The sequence below is a fragment of the Aythya ferina genome (genome assembly GCF_964211825.1).
Source record: "Aythya ferina genome assembly, chromosome: 2".
Classification (NCBI taxonomy): Eukaryota; Metazoa; Chordata; class Aves; order Anseriformes; family Anatidae; genus Aythya; species Aythya ferina.
The window spans coordinates 81957898-81974516 of record NC_140297.1 but is presented as its reverse complement, the minus strand read 5'-3'; the positions used below and the strand labels follow the sequence as shown (position 1 = coordinate 81974516).

General features: G+C 39.0%; 1 protein-coding gene across 1 annotated transcript in view; it reads right to left on the bottom strand.

Moving 5' to 3' along the window:
- Positions 1-16619, bottom strand: part of GMDS (GDP-mannose 4,6-dehydratase) — a 405376-nt gene that overhangs the window by 221599 nt on the left and 167158 nt on the right. Inside the window, exon 7 of the mRNA XM_084508158.1 lies at positions 1950-2077. Within this exon, the coding sequence (XP_084364284.1) occupies positions 1950-2077 (128 nt within the window). The remainder of the gene's footprint in view (positions 1-1949; positions 2078-16619) is intronic.

Below are 16619 nucleotides of genomic sequence, written 5' to 3'. Positions count from 1 at the left end.
ATACTACGTATTTATTTGAACAATGTTAAATCTCTAAGCCCTACTTTCCAGCCCATTAAAGCCTCAAATAATTGTTTATTTCCAGTTTAAAGTTACTCTCTTTTTTAGCCATTAGAAGGATGTCTGTAAGCACATTTCCATGATATTTGGGGAATTAGAGAATTGATAATAACTCTCCCATTATCCGAAGGGGTATCTCTCTGGGAAGAGGAATACTCAAGATGAACTATATTTTAGTGAGGAATTCTTTCCAGAAGGTTTTGGGACAGGCCCAAAACATGTTAACTGAAAGGTCTGGAATGCTACTTACACAACAAACATGTGTTCGCGTTGTAGACCTCGGACAACTACATTCCTTACGGAGGCCAAAGACTTTGAAAGCTAGTCATTTTTCTGAATAGACTTGTTCTTATTTTCTTTGTTTTTAAAGTTTTGGACACAAGACAAGGGTCTGACCCACTACGCACAAGAGTGTTATATTCTGAGTTTCCCATATGAACGAGGTCACTAGATTTCATCTCACGATTTATGATCCGGTGCAAGCCATCTTTAAATGCGGTAGTTTGAGATAGATTATGGAATATCCTATGCATTTTAGAAAGTTATGATGATGTGGTTGCAACTGATCATTTTGTTTGGCTCATCTGTAGCTTCCTTTCAGCTGAACCTTGGTAAATGACTTTGTGAGGACTCAGTTATAGTTTTATCAATTAAAAGATGATTGGGATAGTTTACTGGATTAACTACTTCAAATACTGTTGAATCCACAAATATAAAGCAATTTTCATGGAAATGTAGTCAGGACATTTGTGGTTCTCTTGGTACATATAGTACCAATATGTACCATCTTACATGTAAATGCAGTGCAGAAGCAAAAGCCAAGTTTACAGCCAGCTACTGAAACTCACCTTCTTAGCTTATTTGACATATTTCTTTTGAGGCAAAGGAAATATGGCTACTTAGGTTTTTTTTAATATCACACAGAACAAAAATTTATGTTGTGGTATCGCCATTTCATTTTCTTGCTGTTTCTTCTTGACCATAAACAAGTTTTGGAAATTCAGCTTTTACTTGACCTTTTAAATCTCAAATTATGATAAAACTCAGACTTTTCTTCCTTCTGTAGTACTTCATACTTTGTAAAATAGAAAAACAAAACAAACAGTCATCGTCTTTTTAAACTACATCAATGAATGTTGAAGCCAGATCCGGTTTCCCAGCAAGGAATTATTAAAAGACAGAAATAGTCTAATGACCACAGGAAATCTTTAAGCACCAAAATGGGGACAAAAGTCTCCTGGGGAAAAGACAATATTTCCTACATGGTCATTCATGTCTCCTTGTAATACAATACAGGGGTATTGTCTGTTTGTCTGCTTAAGCAGATGCACAGAATAAAATTAGAAACAACTCCTGACTACAAAAACATTTCAAATGCTAGATGCAGGTATGCAGGTACATGCACGGCAATACTGACATCACTAGTATGCCATGATATTTTTTTTTAAAAATTCATAACGAGATAGACCTTTGATCATTAATATAAACACCATTCTTGCCGCATTATAATAAAAGGCTACCAACCTCCTGCAGGATCTTTGACTTCAGGTCATATTGCATCTTGCTCCAATCTTAATATTGGTTATACAAATTGTCAAAACAATAGGAGAAATACTCTAAAATAGATACAGTTTATAGTCAGTCCCCTCCCCCAAGGAATTCAGTACGGGAATGTAAACCCAAAGATTTATTTTTCTGTTCAGGTCATGCCTGGGGTAGACTGCTATGTAACTAAGCCCCCTAGACTGAAGTCAAGAGTTACACAAAGTTAACAGGCCTTTGTAGGCAAAAAAATCCTGAGATAGCCCTCCATGGATCATGAACTGAGGTAACAGCATTATCCCCACCACAAAGATGATTCAGAACAAGGCATGTGGCCCACAGCTTACCTCAACGTAGTCCCTGGCATGGCCCCAGTCTCTCTTAGCATCTAGATTACCCAGGCTGAAACAATCCAGCTGTCCAAGGTGAATCTTTGCCACTGATCGGCTAATTTTTCGAGTAACGAAGTTAGCTCCTGGAACAGGAATACAAGATAGCATCAGCATAATTGCACTTTGAAAAACTAGCCACAAGAAACACCTTGTTGCTCTGCCCATCGCATTTTCTTTCAGTCTTCATTCATTCCCCTCATACTGCCTAGACCCATGCCATCATTTATCGTTTGAGTGGGCTAAGATGCTTCCAGTGCAAGTGTCACATTAGCTTCACTTTCACAGCAAACATCTTTCTTTGTGGGACTTCTAAGCATTCCTAATTTGCTGCCTCAGTGTTCAGTCCAGGCATAAAGCCAAAGAAAATCATTTGGAATGTCAGTTCTTAAACACAAAATGCAAAAGGTTACATAAAGAAGACAGACATCTTAGACCACCCTCATGTTTTTTTGTTGCCATTTCTTTTTTTTCCCATTTTATTTTAAGGAATGCATACTTCTAAATATATTAGTTTATTAATTAAAAAAGTAAGTCTATCCAAAAAACTGTAACAGTTAATCATGCTCTACTTTTCCAGTTATTTGAGGTTCTTCATCCACTGATTTCAATGAGATTATGAAACTGTGATTTTACCTTTATCAAAGGCTGTATAATATTTTTATTATTATTTTAATAATATTTTTTATTATTTATTCATTCACTATATTTCAGTGGAAGTTTGTGCACCCATTTCTGCTCCCTCTAGAGTTGTTTTAAATTGTACTTGCTTTTAGTTATTTTCATAACCTGAATTTTGGATTATGACTGCTCTTTTTCTAAAATATGGTCAACAGTTTCCTCAAAAGCAGAAGGATTTAAATTTAGACCATGAGTGCAGGCTAAACAAGCCCAATGGCATTTGCACACTAATGGGCCACAAAAATTAAAATTACATGCCTTTTTAATAGCTAAAAAATATGATTGAGTGGTGACAGATGATACCTCATCCAAATGGAAAGCAGAAAAGTTAGTGAAAATGACTGCACTTGTAAAATGCTCTTAGCAAACTTAACAAGCCCCAAGTAGTGCAGCTTGTGCATTCAATGCATGTGTATTTTTTTTTTTCCTTATGGGAACTCTGCTCTTGAAATACGCATCTGAATGTTTTCTGTCAAAGAAATGCAAGCTGCTGCAAAATTACTAAATAATGTGAAGTGTGTGTTTCAGGCTCTAAGTTTTGCTTATAAGTATTTGCTTAAAAGTATTACAGTGCATTTTTCATCATTTGACCCTGCTAAATGTAAAAAAAAAAAAAAGAGTATACCTGTCAACATCATATTCAATGAAGCAATTAATAAATTCAGAATTTATCACAGGATTAAGATACTATTTTAATTTTCTGTCAACTGTTGAACTAATTGGACTTCTGATAATTACGCATTTGGAATCAATCATCGTTTTGCGCTTGTCTTTTAAAGGATGAAAATAAAAAAAAACATATTCCCTGAAACAGTGTTTATATAAAAGGAAGTTTACAAAATAGAGTAATTTGCACAAGTTCATAAATAAAAATATTACTGGGAGTCTTTTTTAAATCAATGTTTCTCAATAATTGGACAAATGAGAGTCATCTGGAAGGATAAAAGCCCGACATTCTTTCTGGCTGCATTCTGCATACTCAGTAGGAGAAATATAATTATCCCAGAGATAAACCAGTGTAAACCACAGGACCAATACTACGATTCTGCTATTGAAATTCCTGAAAGAAAGTTCCCATTTTCCTGGCTGGACAAGCTTGCAGCAGGAGTGGAATTCTGGCTGAAGAGCAACCAGTGAAAGAATCTCTTTGGTTAGTCTAGCTGGCACTTCTCCAAAGATTTTTTCCTCAATTTTTTTTTTTTTTATGTTATCAAAGTGTTTTAAGATCTTCATACAGATTATTACTAATCAATTTAAAATAGATTCAACTTATTACACAAACTGATTCACAGTAGCTCTGAAGTTTCTTAACCTTCTGCACTGAAATAATTTCAGTTATTATTAATATTAAACAATGGGAAAAGCTTTTTTTATTTATTTTTTTTTTTCTTGGATAAAGTATGTGGCTTGATGTTCCAGACTGCAACCAAGTAACAAGCAAACCTATCAGCTTTCAACGCTACATTCCCATTTGCAGCAAAAGCAGTGAGAGTTCTAATCATCATCTGCATTAAAGCAAGTTTTTTACTGTCAACCTCCACAAATAATGAACATCAGCTTCCATTTTGGAGCAGTCACTTGCTGAACACAAAAAAGAAGTATATTAGGTAATGTGTGAGGGAACTATGAAATCAACTTGAAATGTATAAAAGTAAAAATGATGCTGTGCAGGGAAAAAGAGCATGTGCAACAAATACTAAAAACTGCGGTCTTCTCACAGAGTCACTGATAAATGGAGAGAAACTATCCTTAAAGATCCTCTCCAAGCAAAATCAGGATACACCTCAAAATGCAGAATTTAAGACAGAGCATCAAGAGTGAAAAAATGAAAACCCTTATTTTCCAGAAATGTTCCAGTAAGGGTTCTTGGAAGTGCTTTAGCATTAAAGCTGTGGAAGAAAACTCTACTACTGTTCATTTTGAAACGTGATTTTTTCTTGCAACCAAGGACCGAATGGCACATTTCAAAAAACATTTAAATTTTATGGTTCTTAAATACCGATTCTCTTCAAACACAGTATCTTAAAATATCCTATTACACTTCATGTTTGATCCCATGCCATTAAATGAACATCATGCCTAGAACTTCAGCTGATGCCCACTGGAGGCATACAAAATAGTTAAGGCTGTGTCAGCATTTCCATTATAAAGCCCTCTCGTAGGGGTTTGCAATCAGGCTATAAAATCTTGCTTTGGCCTGAAACTTGGCAGACGTAATGTCTCTATCCTCGGGAATGACTATCAAAAGATCTGTGTGAATTTCTACAGATATCCTTATATAACTGAATACAAAGTACCTTTTGAGACACTGAAATGGTTATTTTCCTTCTCAGGAGGTATTGAAGATTTAACTGAAATGTTGAACCTACATGAACATTTTCCTCCACAGAATGGCAAGTTGGTACCACTTAGAGGATCAAGAGAGCTGCTGCTGTGTCAATCACTTTGTCCTTCAGTCTGATTTTCATCAGCTCTGGATGATATATCAGCTGTAACGTAGCTGTAACATAGTTACAGCTGTGTAAGGCCTACATTCGTATGCTACTACCAGCATCACTTAGTGAGAAAACTAACTTCTACTGGTGGTGAAGAGAGAGACTAGAGTCCCATAAAGAGAGAGACCAGAGTCCCACGTTTGTCCCCTGGCTTTGTACAACTTCCTCAGTTCAGAGAGGCTTTGTATTCACTGCTCACACCTCGCAGGAATAAACTTTCACATCTCTATTAAACGCATGATGCATTTTGACTTGCTCAAATACGTCCTCAAAGTGTGTGAGGCTGGCACTGCTCTGGGAATTTGCTACCCTACAGTAACCAAGACAAGAGTCATGCCTGCTCCCTCACTAGGGATAAGTTGCCTTGCACAGCTATCCTTGTTACCTAGGCAGAAAATATATCCAAACCATGAAGGGCCAAATTGTGTTGTGTCACACTGCTACTGACAGCACTGGAATTACTGGAGTGCTGCGGCAGAGGTCTGGCCAGGCATGGCAAAGGTCTCTTTGGTATGTCCTCACATTTTGGCAGTTCCTCAGTTGAAGACTGCCTTACAAGATTTTACGTTTTAAAGAGGCCTTAAACATGAGTTTTCATGATATTAACAGCTTTTCAAGAACCTTGGGCATTAGCTGAGGTTTGTTTTCAAAACCCAAGCCCTCCCTCTGAGACCATTAGCATCCCAATAGGAAGCATAAGGTCTGATTTACAGACTCTATTTATTCTAGGCATGATTCTAAGCAAGGATTCCTCATTAAGCAGACCTGATCTGTAAAACACATACCCTGTCAGCAAACCATTATAAGAACAATACTGCAATGAGAAGAAATAGTAGAGGTATAATGCAATAGCTTGGGCTCTCCAGCTCACGCCTGTCACCCACCTGGCTCAGGTTTGCTCATCCCTGTAAGATGGATGCTGATTACACCTGGCAAAGTCACAGTTTTGAAAGCTGGGCACACATTTAAAACCAATGCTTTAGGAAGCACAATCTCGGTGCACCTACAATTCCAAAGCTGGGTGCCCCAAGAGAAAAAAAAAATAATCCACCTCCCTGCACCAGTACACCTCATTCCCTTTATCAGCACTGGAATTTCACCCTTCCTGTATTTATCAGGGAACTGATGTTTTCCTCAAGATTGAGAGGTTTACAAGAAGCAGGCAAATGGATGAATCAGCTTGAAGAGCTGCTGTTACAGTAACTGTTGCTGTTTTGTTTGTTTCTCCAACAACCATAACTTTCCCATCTCTCAAAGCTTAATACAAAATTCAACAGATGACAAACTACTGTCTGTGAAAGACTGCTGTGTGTAACACTGGTTATACCATGTGTAAGAAGTATCCATAATTAATCCATGTCATGCAATAACAATCTAATAACATTTAATAGCAATATTTATCAGCTGAGACGCAGTACTAGAACAGTTTATCAAGTTTCCATAACATCTTTTTCTTCATTTTGCATAAAAATATTAAAGTTTTCTGCCTCTAAAGTGCTGGCACAAGAAAAAGGGGATTTTTTTTTTCCTCTCCTAGTTTCTACAGTTCTGGCATAGACTCTAGTGGGAGCCCAACATGTTCAAACACATTGTGTACCTGGTGCTTCTACTAACCCAGAGGAACATATTTCTTTTAGCATATATGTTGTAAATGATACATTTAATGAGATCATTAAAATGTTTTGATTGCCTGAAAATCCACACTGCTCATAATTTCCATTCTATTAGAAGCTTTTCCATTTTTTTTGTGGCAAGCTGAAATTAAAAAGCAAAGCAGCACCCAGTTTTTCTCAGAAAAGAAGTCCAGAGACTCCTTTAGTTTGTACTGATGAAAATCAGCACAAACTATTCTGTAATCAATGGAGTTATGTTAATGTAAACCAGACGAAAAATCAAATTACAGATCTTTAAATTAACCTTCTAGTTTTGAGGTTTAAATGGAATTTTCAACTGTATCTTAATTGAAACAACTGATAGAGTAAAGCAGCTGCTTAGTAGATGTTAAACACAAACTAAAGCATTTGAATTATCAATCCACTCTCAATCTACAATAGCAAATTGTTCATCTCCCAACAAAAACTATACTAAGTTAAAAATCACTGTTTGGAAATAAAGGAAACATCAACGTTGATGGTGATTTTTTCCTTCCCAGCTAATATCCTACTAATTCTACACAGCAAACTTGGCTGCATTTGGATGAGCTTGCCAGAAAGTCTGCAATCAGATTTTTGCAAAATGAAATATATATGAAATGAGGGCAAAATGATTCATAAGCAACTCATTGTAAAGTCATGCACTGCATGGGAAACATCTTCCTGATCTGAGTGATAAATCATTTTATTTCCTGAAACATGAGATATAGAACTTTAATCCCAACATTTTAATCCTGTATAGCATAGCTGGAAATATGCTTCATCATAGCTTTTCTAATCTCCTTCTCTGTCCTTTAAAATTGTAATATCTTCTTATGATAGTGCATTTCTCAGATTTTTAATACATATATAAAAAGTAGCATATTTCACACATTTTCAGTATACATACCCCTAACTATTTTTCAATGGACACACAGGATCTCTAAATAAGGAAAAAAAGTTACTGATAATAGGCTTGTTTTTACAAGTTATTCTTTATCTGTCCTCCTGGGAATAATCATGTAACAATAAAATTCACAGATCCCATTTTGAAAGCAACTGTACAATAACAATATTGTTCCTCCTTATCAAGCGATTCTCATTTGGTATTACTTTAGTATGTGTGATTTCCAGAAAATGAAGTAGCACTCATTCTATTAAATTTGGGAACAAAGACATTCTTTAATATATCGATAGACATTTTTTAACTTTCCAATGCCTTAAATAAAATGTGCTAATATAGGAAAGAGAGTTTGACCCTACTTCCCATTTGCACCATCCTTGTTCAACTGGAATTTCTTGCACAATGGCAGATGTCCTACCATTATCTAAAAAAATGGGAGACTGAGGCAGAAAGGTAAAGGTGTGCCCAGGCAGGAAGCATCAGCAGCAGGAGTGCAACACACAGGGAGGCCCTGCTCTTCCAACCCAAGAGCGCACTCAGGACATTTGGACTGATGAGGGCAACAGGGGGTCATATGAACTTGGCATGGAGGCAACAGAAATTAATGGTTTTCATAATCAGAGGAGAAAATAAGAGTCATTTATCTTGCGTGGAAGGACAAAGTACAGAAACTGGGAGGGAACACAGAAAGAAGAGAAGACTTTCCTTTTTCCCAGAGGGCAGAAATATAGCGTGAAGCCTGCCTGGAGGGGACAACTAGCAGGCACTGTAACAGAGGGGCAAGGACATGGGGCAAGAGATGTACCGATGGCCATGAAAGGATGAGAGTCAGGCATAACGTTTGTCACTAGGTCTCCCCACAGCAAAAGCTACATTCCTCAGTGATTTAGTACAGCCAACCGTCCATGCTGGGATCTGTCAGCAGAGCTTTTAAGTCTCCACAACTGTTTTGCATACAAACAGATATATGTTTCCACCTCTGCACAGAACAATGACAGGATGATTCCTATGACTTCACAGCAGTTTTCTTCAGTGACTATGAAAAAATGACATTTAATTAGCAGTCAATTTGCATGTGTAATGTGGAACACAAAGCTATTAGATTTCACATTAAAAGTGACCTTATTCAGGGATTAAATACATGCATCAGATCTATCACATGGGCTTGTTAAAAGGATATGGTGACAAACCAGCAATAATAGCTGGGCACAGAAGTGTTATTTTAGTATATTTCCTCCATATAATTTTTCTTAAATTAAAATATTTTCCCCTCAGGAACTGTTCACTGAACAGGAAAAGGTGAGGCATCAAAGATTCTTATAAAGGAAAAACCAAACATTAATACTGAAAACAATATGTAAAAGTGTTATTTCTGTTCCCAAGTTTATGCTCCTAATGGCACTTACATAAACAGAGCAGCGTTTTGCTTACAGAAAACTTAACCTTTTGCTCCAAACTATTCACTTTGATTTCTTAATCACAGTTCATACGCACTGCATCTTAAAACAAAGGTAAGTGCATTTAGCCATTCTCATTTATTCACTCATTTAACATGTATCTTTTAAATTGTACAGCTAATATTTTTGAATTAACCCATTCATTTAAGCTGTCTAAGAATTCGACAAGCCCTTGCATGTATGTGCTATGGGCATGCATGAGTGTGCTTCCCCATCAGCACGGTCTATTGTGTTGTTTAGGCGTGTGTAAACAATTGGAGTTAACCAAATTCTTTGCTGATCTGGGTCTACAATAGCTAGAAATGGTTTCAACCAAAAGGAAAATCCAGCCTTTGTACAAAACAGGAATATCATGCAGTCAAAGGCAGCTTGCACAAAAACCTGATTTTAACTTAGCTTGTTAAATAGCCAAAGTTCGGACATCTGTGCCCTCTAAATTTAACACCCTTTCTCTTCCTTTCTCTCTTTTCCCTCCTCCATGCTCCCAGCAACCAGTAGCACATCAAAAAAGGTGTTGTTCAATGGCTCAAGCTGCGACATTCAGCCTTTACCCTAGCACTCCCTTGAGAAGAAGCAGGCAAGGCTTTTAATCTTACCTGGTGACACATGACTGACTAATACGGTTTCTTGGACCTTCTGACCTTTGAGAGACTAAGTCTGGTTGGTCCCTCAGCCTCTCCAGGTTGCTGGGACATTAGCTTATGGTGGGTTACTGTATAATCAAGGTTTTGCACAGGTCTTGTGTCTCTCTCTGTACACACACATTAGTGCCAGCTTTTAATGTGCAAATTTCCAAGTGTAAAATGTGTCGTTTCACCTCAAGTCAAGGATAAAAAATAAAAACTTTCATGTACTTCTACAAAAGATAAAAGAGATTGTAATAAGAGCTAGCTTTAAAACCAATCACAGTGTCATATAACTTTGCTGAGTCAGTGCTTATGTATTTTTGTGGAGAGAGAAAAATGGGCTAGCTACAGACAAATAACTTATCTGAAGCTTTGCTTCCCACACAAACTAATACACAGTCCTGGATGGGTTAGACAAACTCGAGATATTCCAAAATCTATGTACTCCCCTTTTAAGCTTTGTTGCTCAACCTTTTTTTTTTTTTTCTTTTTTTTTTTTCCTTAGGGCTTTCTTCTGAATATCGTTGTGACAGTGGTAGTCCTCAAGGCACCCTGTAGAAAGCCCTTAATGCATTATTTAGTAAATATGTCTCAATTGTTGTAAACCACCCTTTGCTACAGGTGTCCTGGAGCAGCCAAGAGGGGGTCCTGAAACACTGTCAAACTGTATTGGCAGGGAGCTGTGAAGAGCCATGGGCAAAGAGCTCACCCAGAAGTAACAAGGGACTATGGAGAGCTGGAGGGGAGGAGAGAAAGAAATCTAAGGTCTGGCAAATACAGGAAATATTTTTTTTTCCTAGCACTTGAACAGCACACATAAAATACAAGACACTATATTTCCTTCCATTTTCTGTGTTACAAATAATTGGACACTCAGCTAGGGTGCAGCGAGAAGTACATCTCTAACACCATCGATGATCCCAAGAATTCAATGCATAAATCGTGCTCGTCTGCAATTACCATTACAAGGATGAGTTGTTCCAGCTACAGATTCCCCTTCAGACTCACAACAGATGTGTTGCCAGGAATGCCAGAATGACTCTCAGTGCTTTCAGCTCACCCTGCCTGCCCCAGCTGCCCTGTTTCCCTCAGCTCTGCTTCTGCACAGGGACAAGTGGTGTGCTGAGAACACCAGAGCAGGACAGCGCTGGAAGAGATGATCTTGGACAAAACCAAAGCAACACCCCTCAAAAGCAGGATTTTAACAACGAACCTGCTTGAAATGCACTTCAAAGTAGTTGTGCAGAGAAAACACCTATACCTTAAAGGAACCCCAAAACCTATCAGGGTAAGAAGAGAGTGGGAAGGAAGTGCAGAGACAAGTTGACGAGATATCAGGAAGAGTGAAAGCCAACAAAACAGCACGGTCCTTCTGCTCCTGAGAAACCTGGACATGTTTGGCCAAGCTGCATTGACCTCCTGCATTCAGAGAGCCAATGAAAACATCATTTCACCTAGCTGCAGCTGCTGCCAGTTGCCTAAACTTACCATAAAAAGTTTTGTCCGTATTTCAGAGCAGGCCACAATCACTCTCAGGGGACTGTGGAGTTAAGCAAGGGCTCACAGCTTCCACATCCAAAACCTGAATGGAAAACGTGACCAGGCAGAAGGGCAGCTCTCCCACATGAGAAGATACGTCAGGAGGTTGCATAAAAGCCATTGTTGCAAGCGAACCCCCACTCTGGGACAAATCCCAGGAATAAAATTAATTTTCATTTTTAATCGAAAAAGACACTGAGGTGAATAAGTAAGACACCTTTTAACTGAGAAAGCTACTTGAATGTAGGAAAACAGTACCATTAGAGCAGCTGTTTAAAACGCATGTGCATTTCAATGAATATTCTCTTTTTCTGACTTTGTCACTGAAATCGAATCCCACTCTTGCACATTCTTTCCATGTGGGAATAATGTATTTTTAGTGTAATTAATTCTTAAATTAAAGATAAATATGCAGCTATATACATAGAGAACCCAGTTTCCTACTAAGAGGAAGTAAATGCAGGAGATGCATTTCTGCTAAGTGCAATTTCACTGAGATTAGATTACTGAAGTTTAGAAGCAGGAACCCAAACTTATATATTCCACCATTAACACGTCCAATTACCATGATAATTTTGCATAAGAAACCAGAAAACAGAGCAGAAATCAGCTGTACAAAACATTTGGAAAGCAATTAAATAACAACAGTGTCTAAACAAAATGTCCATTTTCCAAAGTTCAGCTTTTTATTCTCACTGCTCTTTTAATACCAATATTTTTAAGAACACGTCTTCCTCTGTGGACTCCTGAAATTCATTGTTATCCTGTTTTTGTGATATTTCCCATTTAAGTTAGTTTACACTTCCTCTAGGAACAGAAGAGGCAGTCAGATCACCTGCTGTTCTGAGATGCCTACAATACTTAAGCACAATGGGGTGAAACCAGGACAGAAAGTTAGCCCAATTCTGAATTTCCTGGCTTTGTATTTTTAGTGGGACCTTTCACATAATTTTAGCATCCCCATAGGTAGCTGTGCATGCTCTCCGAAACGCTCACATGCACATACAAACACTCTGTGCATGTTCAGGAAGAAAGCCGTAAATTCTAGCACTAAATATTCTAGCACTATGTGCGTCAGTGTTCTTTTTGAATGCACCATAATACAGTTTCACAAAATAACCCTGGATTAATTATATATTGTATTTTTTTTTCCTAATAAGATTGTGCCCTGTTCAGGTGCAGGATTTGCTCTGGGAGCAGAAACTACTGTCTTGTGATGAATGAAGCAGGAGTCCTACAGAGTCTGAAGCTCAGCAAAGTAAAGAACTGCAGAAAAAGTAGTTATGGATGCACAGCTCGATCTATTAATGCTGCTACGGAAAAATGATTTATACCTTAGTTTCTGAATGGGTGCTCAGCACTTCACTGCGTACTCATTTAATCACTGCATCAGACTCCTCTGTGGACTTGGTTACCAAGCACTCAGTTTTATTCTTAACAACAACCAAAAAATAAATGCAGACACTAATCTTTTCTGGGGAGTGCAAATAACAGCCTTATCAGACCCCACAGGTACAAGTTTGAATTAAGTTTGTGGAAACACCCTTTTTCACTCATTACACAATTTTTGAGCTAAGCAAGCTTGGAATATTCCCTTCTCCCCCTTCATAGTCCTCAGGATGTGTTCATATTTACCTCATTGCTTATGCTCACACAAATGTCTTTGGATGGTGAAAAAAACTAACTTATGTGGTCACAGAAACAGCCTTCTTAAATTTCCAGCTGCAGTCTAGAACCCAGTTTCAAAACTATACAAAAATGAATTTTAAAACAGTTCCCAAGTGTACACAGAGAAGTTTGTCTCTCAAAGGGCAGTTTATAGAGGGACCTCGAGGAGCAGGGAGGGAAATTGCTGAAATTTAACCCTGAACCCCACGTGAACCCAGGGATCGGGACTGCATATTTTCCACTGTCCTGCCATCTGCTGCTTCACTGCACATGGTAATCTTTGGCAACCCCACTGAGAGCTGCCTGGGCTATGGCTCTGTTCAGACAGGGTGTAGAAAGAAAAGACACTGAGAATGTCATGGCTGGCTGACCAGACTACTGAGATCAGAGAGATTATGCCTCATTTGCTCACCAAGCCCTGCCAAAAGCAACACCATTTAACTGCAGGTACTCAAAACCCAACAGGCATGTTTAAAGGAATTCTGGGCTTAAAAAGAGGACCATTCATAACGTGCATTTGTTGGGGATACTGTAGCTACCACCTTTTGGCAATTATTCATGAAAGGTTTTTTTTTAAAGAACGTTTACAATGCCCAGAGTTTCAGGTAAAAGAGGTATATGGTAGAAAGTATCATATCTTACTTACAGGAAAGATGGACCTGGAAGATGACTCAGGCTTAATAGCCCAGCAAACAGAGAGAAAACATAGCTGTTATTTTAAAACAGCTACAGTCTGTTTATCTCCAGGCTGTGAAATGCTGCACAGTATGGGAGTGTGAGGGTCTGGTACTTCTATGCATAACCCTCATATGTCATCTCATGACAAGGGACCTCCCTTGAGCCAGAGCCAAATCTACATTTGTTCCCCAGAGCACCCCCATATGCTCTGGATGAAGCAGGCAAAGAATCAGCTTTCAGAAACTGGCTTCCCCTGACCACATACTTCTGGACACGGGCCTCAACCCTCTCGGTGACAAAGTACCTAATGCTTACCCGTGGAATTTACTGACTATTTCAAAATGATGACTGTAAAAGCTAGGGAATATTCAGTGTCTCAATAGTAGTGTCTCAAAACTGCTAAGCAATAGTGTAGTGTCTCAAAACTGCCAAGGAATATTTCTAAAAGAGTCTTAGACCTGCAGGAAAGTTACTGTAGGATACAGAATACCTGTGGGAGGTAGAATCAAATAATGCTGACACCAACCGCATGTTATTAAGGTATCTTGCCCCATCCCCTCTGCTCCTGCCAGAAGCACTAGAAATGAAGATGTAATTCTGTATGTGTCTACAACAACATCCCGCCCTATTTCTTCACTCGAATACTGATTTTGGAAATGGCAGTGCCTTCTCTCATCTCTGCTTGGGAAAACAGTCAAAAGCACTTCAGTAAGATAAGCTTCTCTCGGGGCTGCAGAGCTATGGTTGGCAGATGTCAGGGTTGACAAATGTTCTTCTAATTGCAAAGGGACACTACAAAATTGTCCTCTGACTTGGAATAGACAGCCGCTGTCACCCTTTCTTCTTCCCTGCTGCTCTACTGCCTCCACTCTGTCTGCCTCACAGGGAGATCGGAAAAGAGACAGAAAAAGCCACATAAGAGAGGAGGAACAGACATCTCTTTCCCAGCTCCAGCTGTGTTGGAGCCAACAGGCTCCGTTGTTTTGATGATTCCGGGACCTGTAAGTCTCATTTCATCCCTGCTTGACAGAAGTGCAAAGCTGAGGTGAGAACGGCTTGCAGACTTACCAGGGGAACTTCTCATCCTGAAGCCGTTCCCCTCCTAGAAATGGCCCTTTTCTCTCAGACCTGGAATCAAATAATCTCCACCCCAACCGCATGGTAGTAGGCTCCGCGTCTGTGTAACCTTCATGGGTCACAAGGGAGTTTTGCTAGCACTAAGCTTTGTAAACAAAAGGCAAGGCAGGAGCAATTTGTTAAAATCGGTAAGGCAAAGAGATCAAACTTGCTTTTTGCAGTGTTTTTCTTTTGATACGAATGCATACCTTGAAAAGAAAATGTTTGAAGTAGAAAGCTTCCCATTAATATTCTCAGCTTAAACTGCTTCTTTGCTGGGCTCCAGTGAATCAGAGCTCCACTCCTGCTCTCTTTCTTGACTCATAGCCTCAGTGACAGTCAAGAAGCCAGGCAGAGCCACTTCATAAAATGTACTAAATGAAGCAACTTTTAATAACAACACGGGCTGGCAGGTAGCCATGTTAAAGAAGGAAAGACCTAGTAAGAATGTCCTGCAGCACTGAAGTCTCTGTTGTTCTCATTACTGTAAAGGAAGAAAATCTCTTTAAATGCTTTTGATTCAAATGATCACTTGACAGAAACGACGGACAAGACAAATGGCTGTAAAACAAGGCAATTGGATTTCCTACTGCTACAATATCTTACTTGGCTCCCATGACACAATTTCTCTGTTATTCTCCCTTGCCATGGTAAAGTAAACTTACAGGCTACCCAGAAAACAGATTAGTATAATCAGTCCTTTATAAATTATATCCCTTCACTCAAGGAAAGCAAATAACTTTGCCTCCTCTATAATAACTGTTTCTAATACTTCATTTATTCTTTAAATTGTTTATAAAACACTTCAACAAAGGTCAAGACGAGAGGGCAACAATAACCATAGATTAAGGAGACTCTCTAAGTATTTTGCGCCTGTGAGTAAACACTTTGGCAATTGTTATGATACAAGATGGATCTAGTAAAAAAAAAATCTGTTCTATTTATGATTTTCTGGACCATACATATTATTCCATCAGAGAGAGATTCCCCATCTTTTCCACAGCTTTTTTAAATTCAAATTTAATCAGCTGCATAGTTGTTTCATGTCACATGCCTCAGGCAAATAATAGATTTGATCATGGTGTCCCCCCCAGAAGAAATCTAGAGGAATAGTGAAAATGATCTTCTCATAAAGTTTTCCCCAAATCTTGAAGAAGCAGAGGCTTTCCTCCTTGATGACCAACAAGTTTACATTAAAGCCCATGGAGCCAGTAAGGGGCAGAACTAGGCGATAACAGCAGGGCTGCTAAGGACAGGCATGTTTTCACATCTGCATCCAAAAGCATCACCAGCAGGTGGAAGGAAGCGATTCCTCCTCCTCCTCTTTGACACCGGTGAGACCCCATCTCACCAGCACTGGAATACAGGGTCAAGTTGGGGTGTACCCACTACAAGACAAATTTGAAAATACTGGAGAGGGACTCTCTGGAGGACCACCAGCATGGTCAGGGGCTGGAGCACAGGGCACACAGAAGATGCTGAAGGAGTGAGACTTGTTCACCCTTAAGGAGCCCAGGACTGCTGCTTGTAGGTGCCTAACAGGAGGCTGTAGAGAAGATGGAGCCAGTCTCCTCTGAGGTAGCTATTGCACATCTGTGCTACAGGCAACAGAGGCAGCTTGCAACACAGGAAATCCTCTTCAGATATGACACAACTTATATTTTCTATAGTGAAGATGGCTAAGCACTGGAATGGGATGGGTGAACAACAGGCTGGGGATCCCCATCCTTGAAGTTACTTGAAACTCGACTAGACAAGGACCTGAGCAACCTCATTCAACCAACTCTGAAGCTCACCCTGCTTTGAGTAGGGGGGGCTTAACCAGAAAAACTC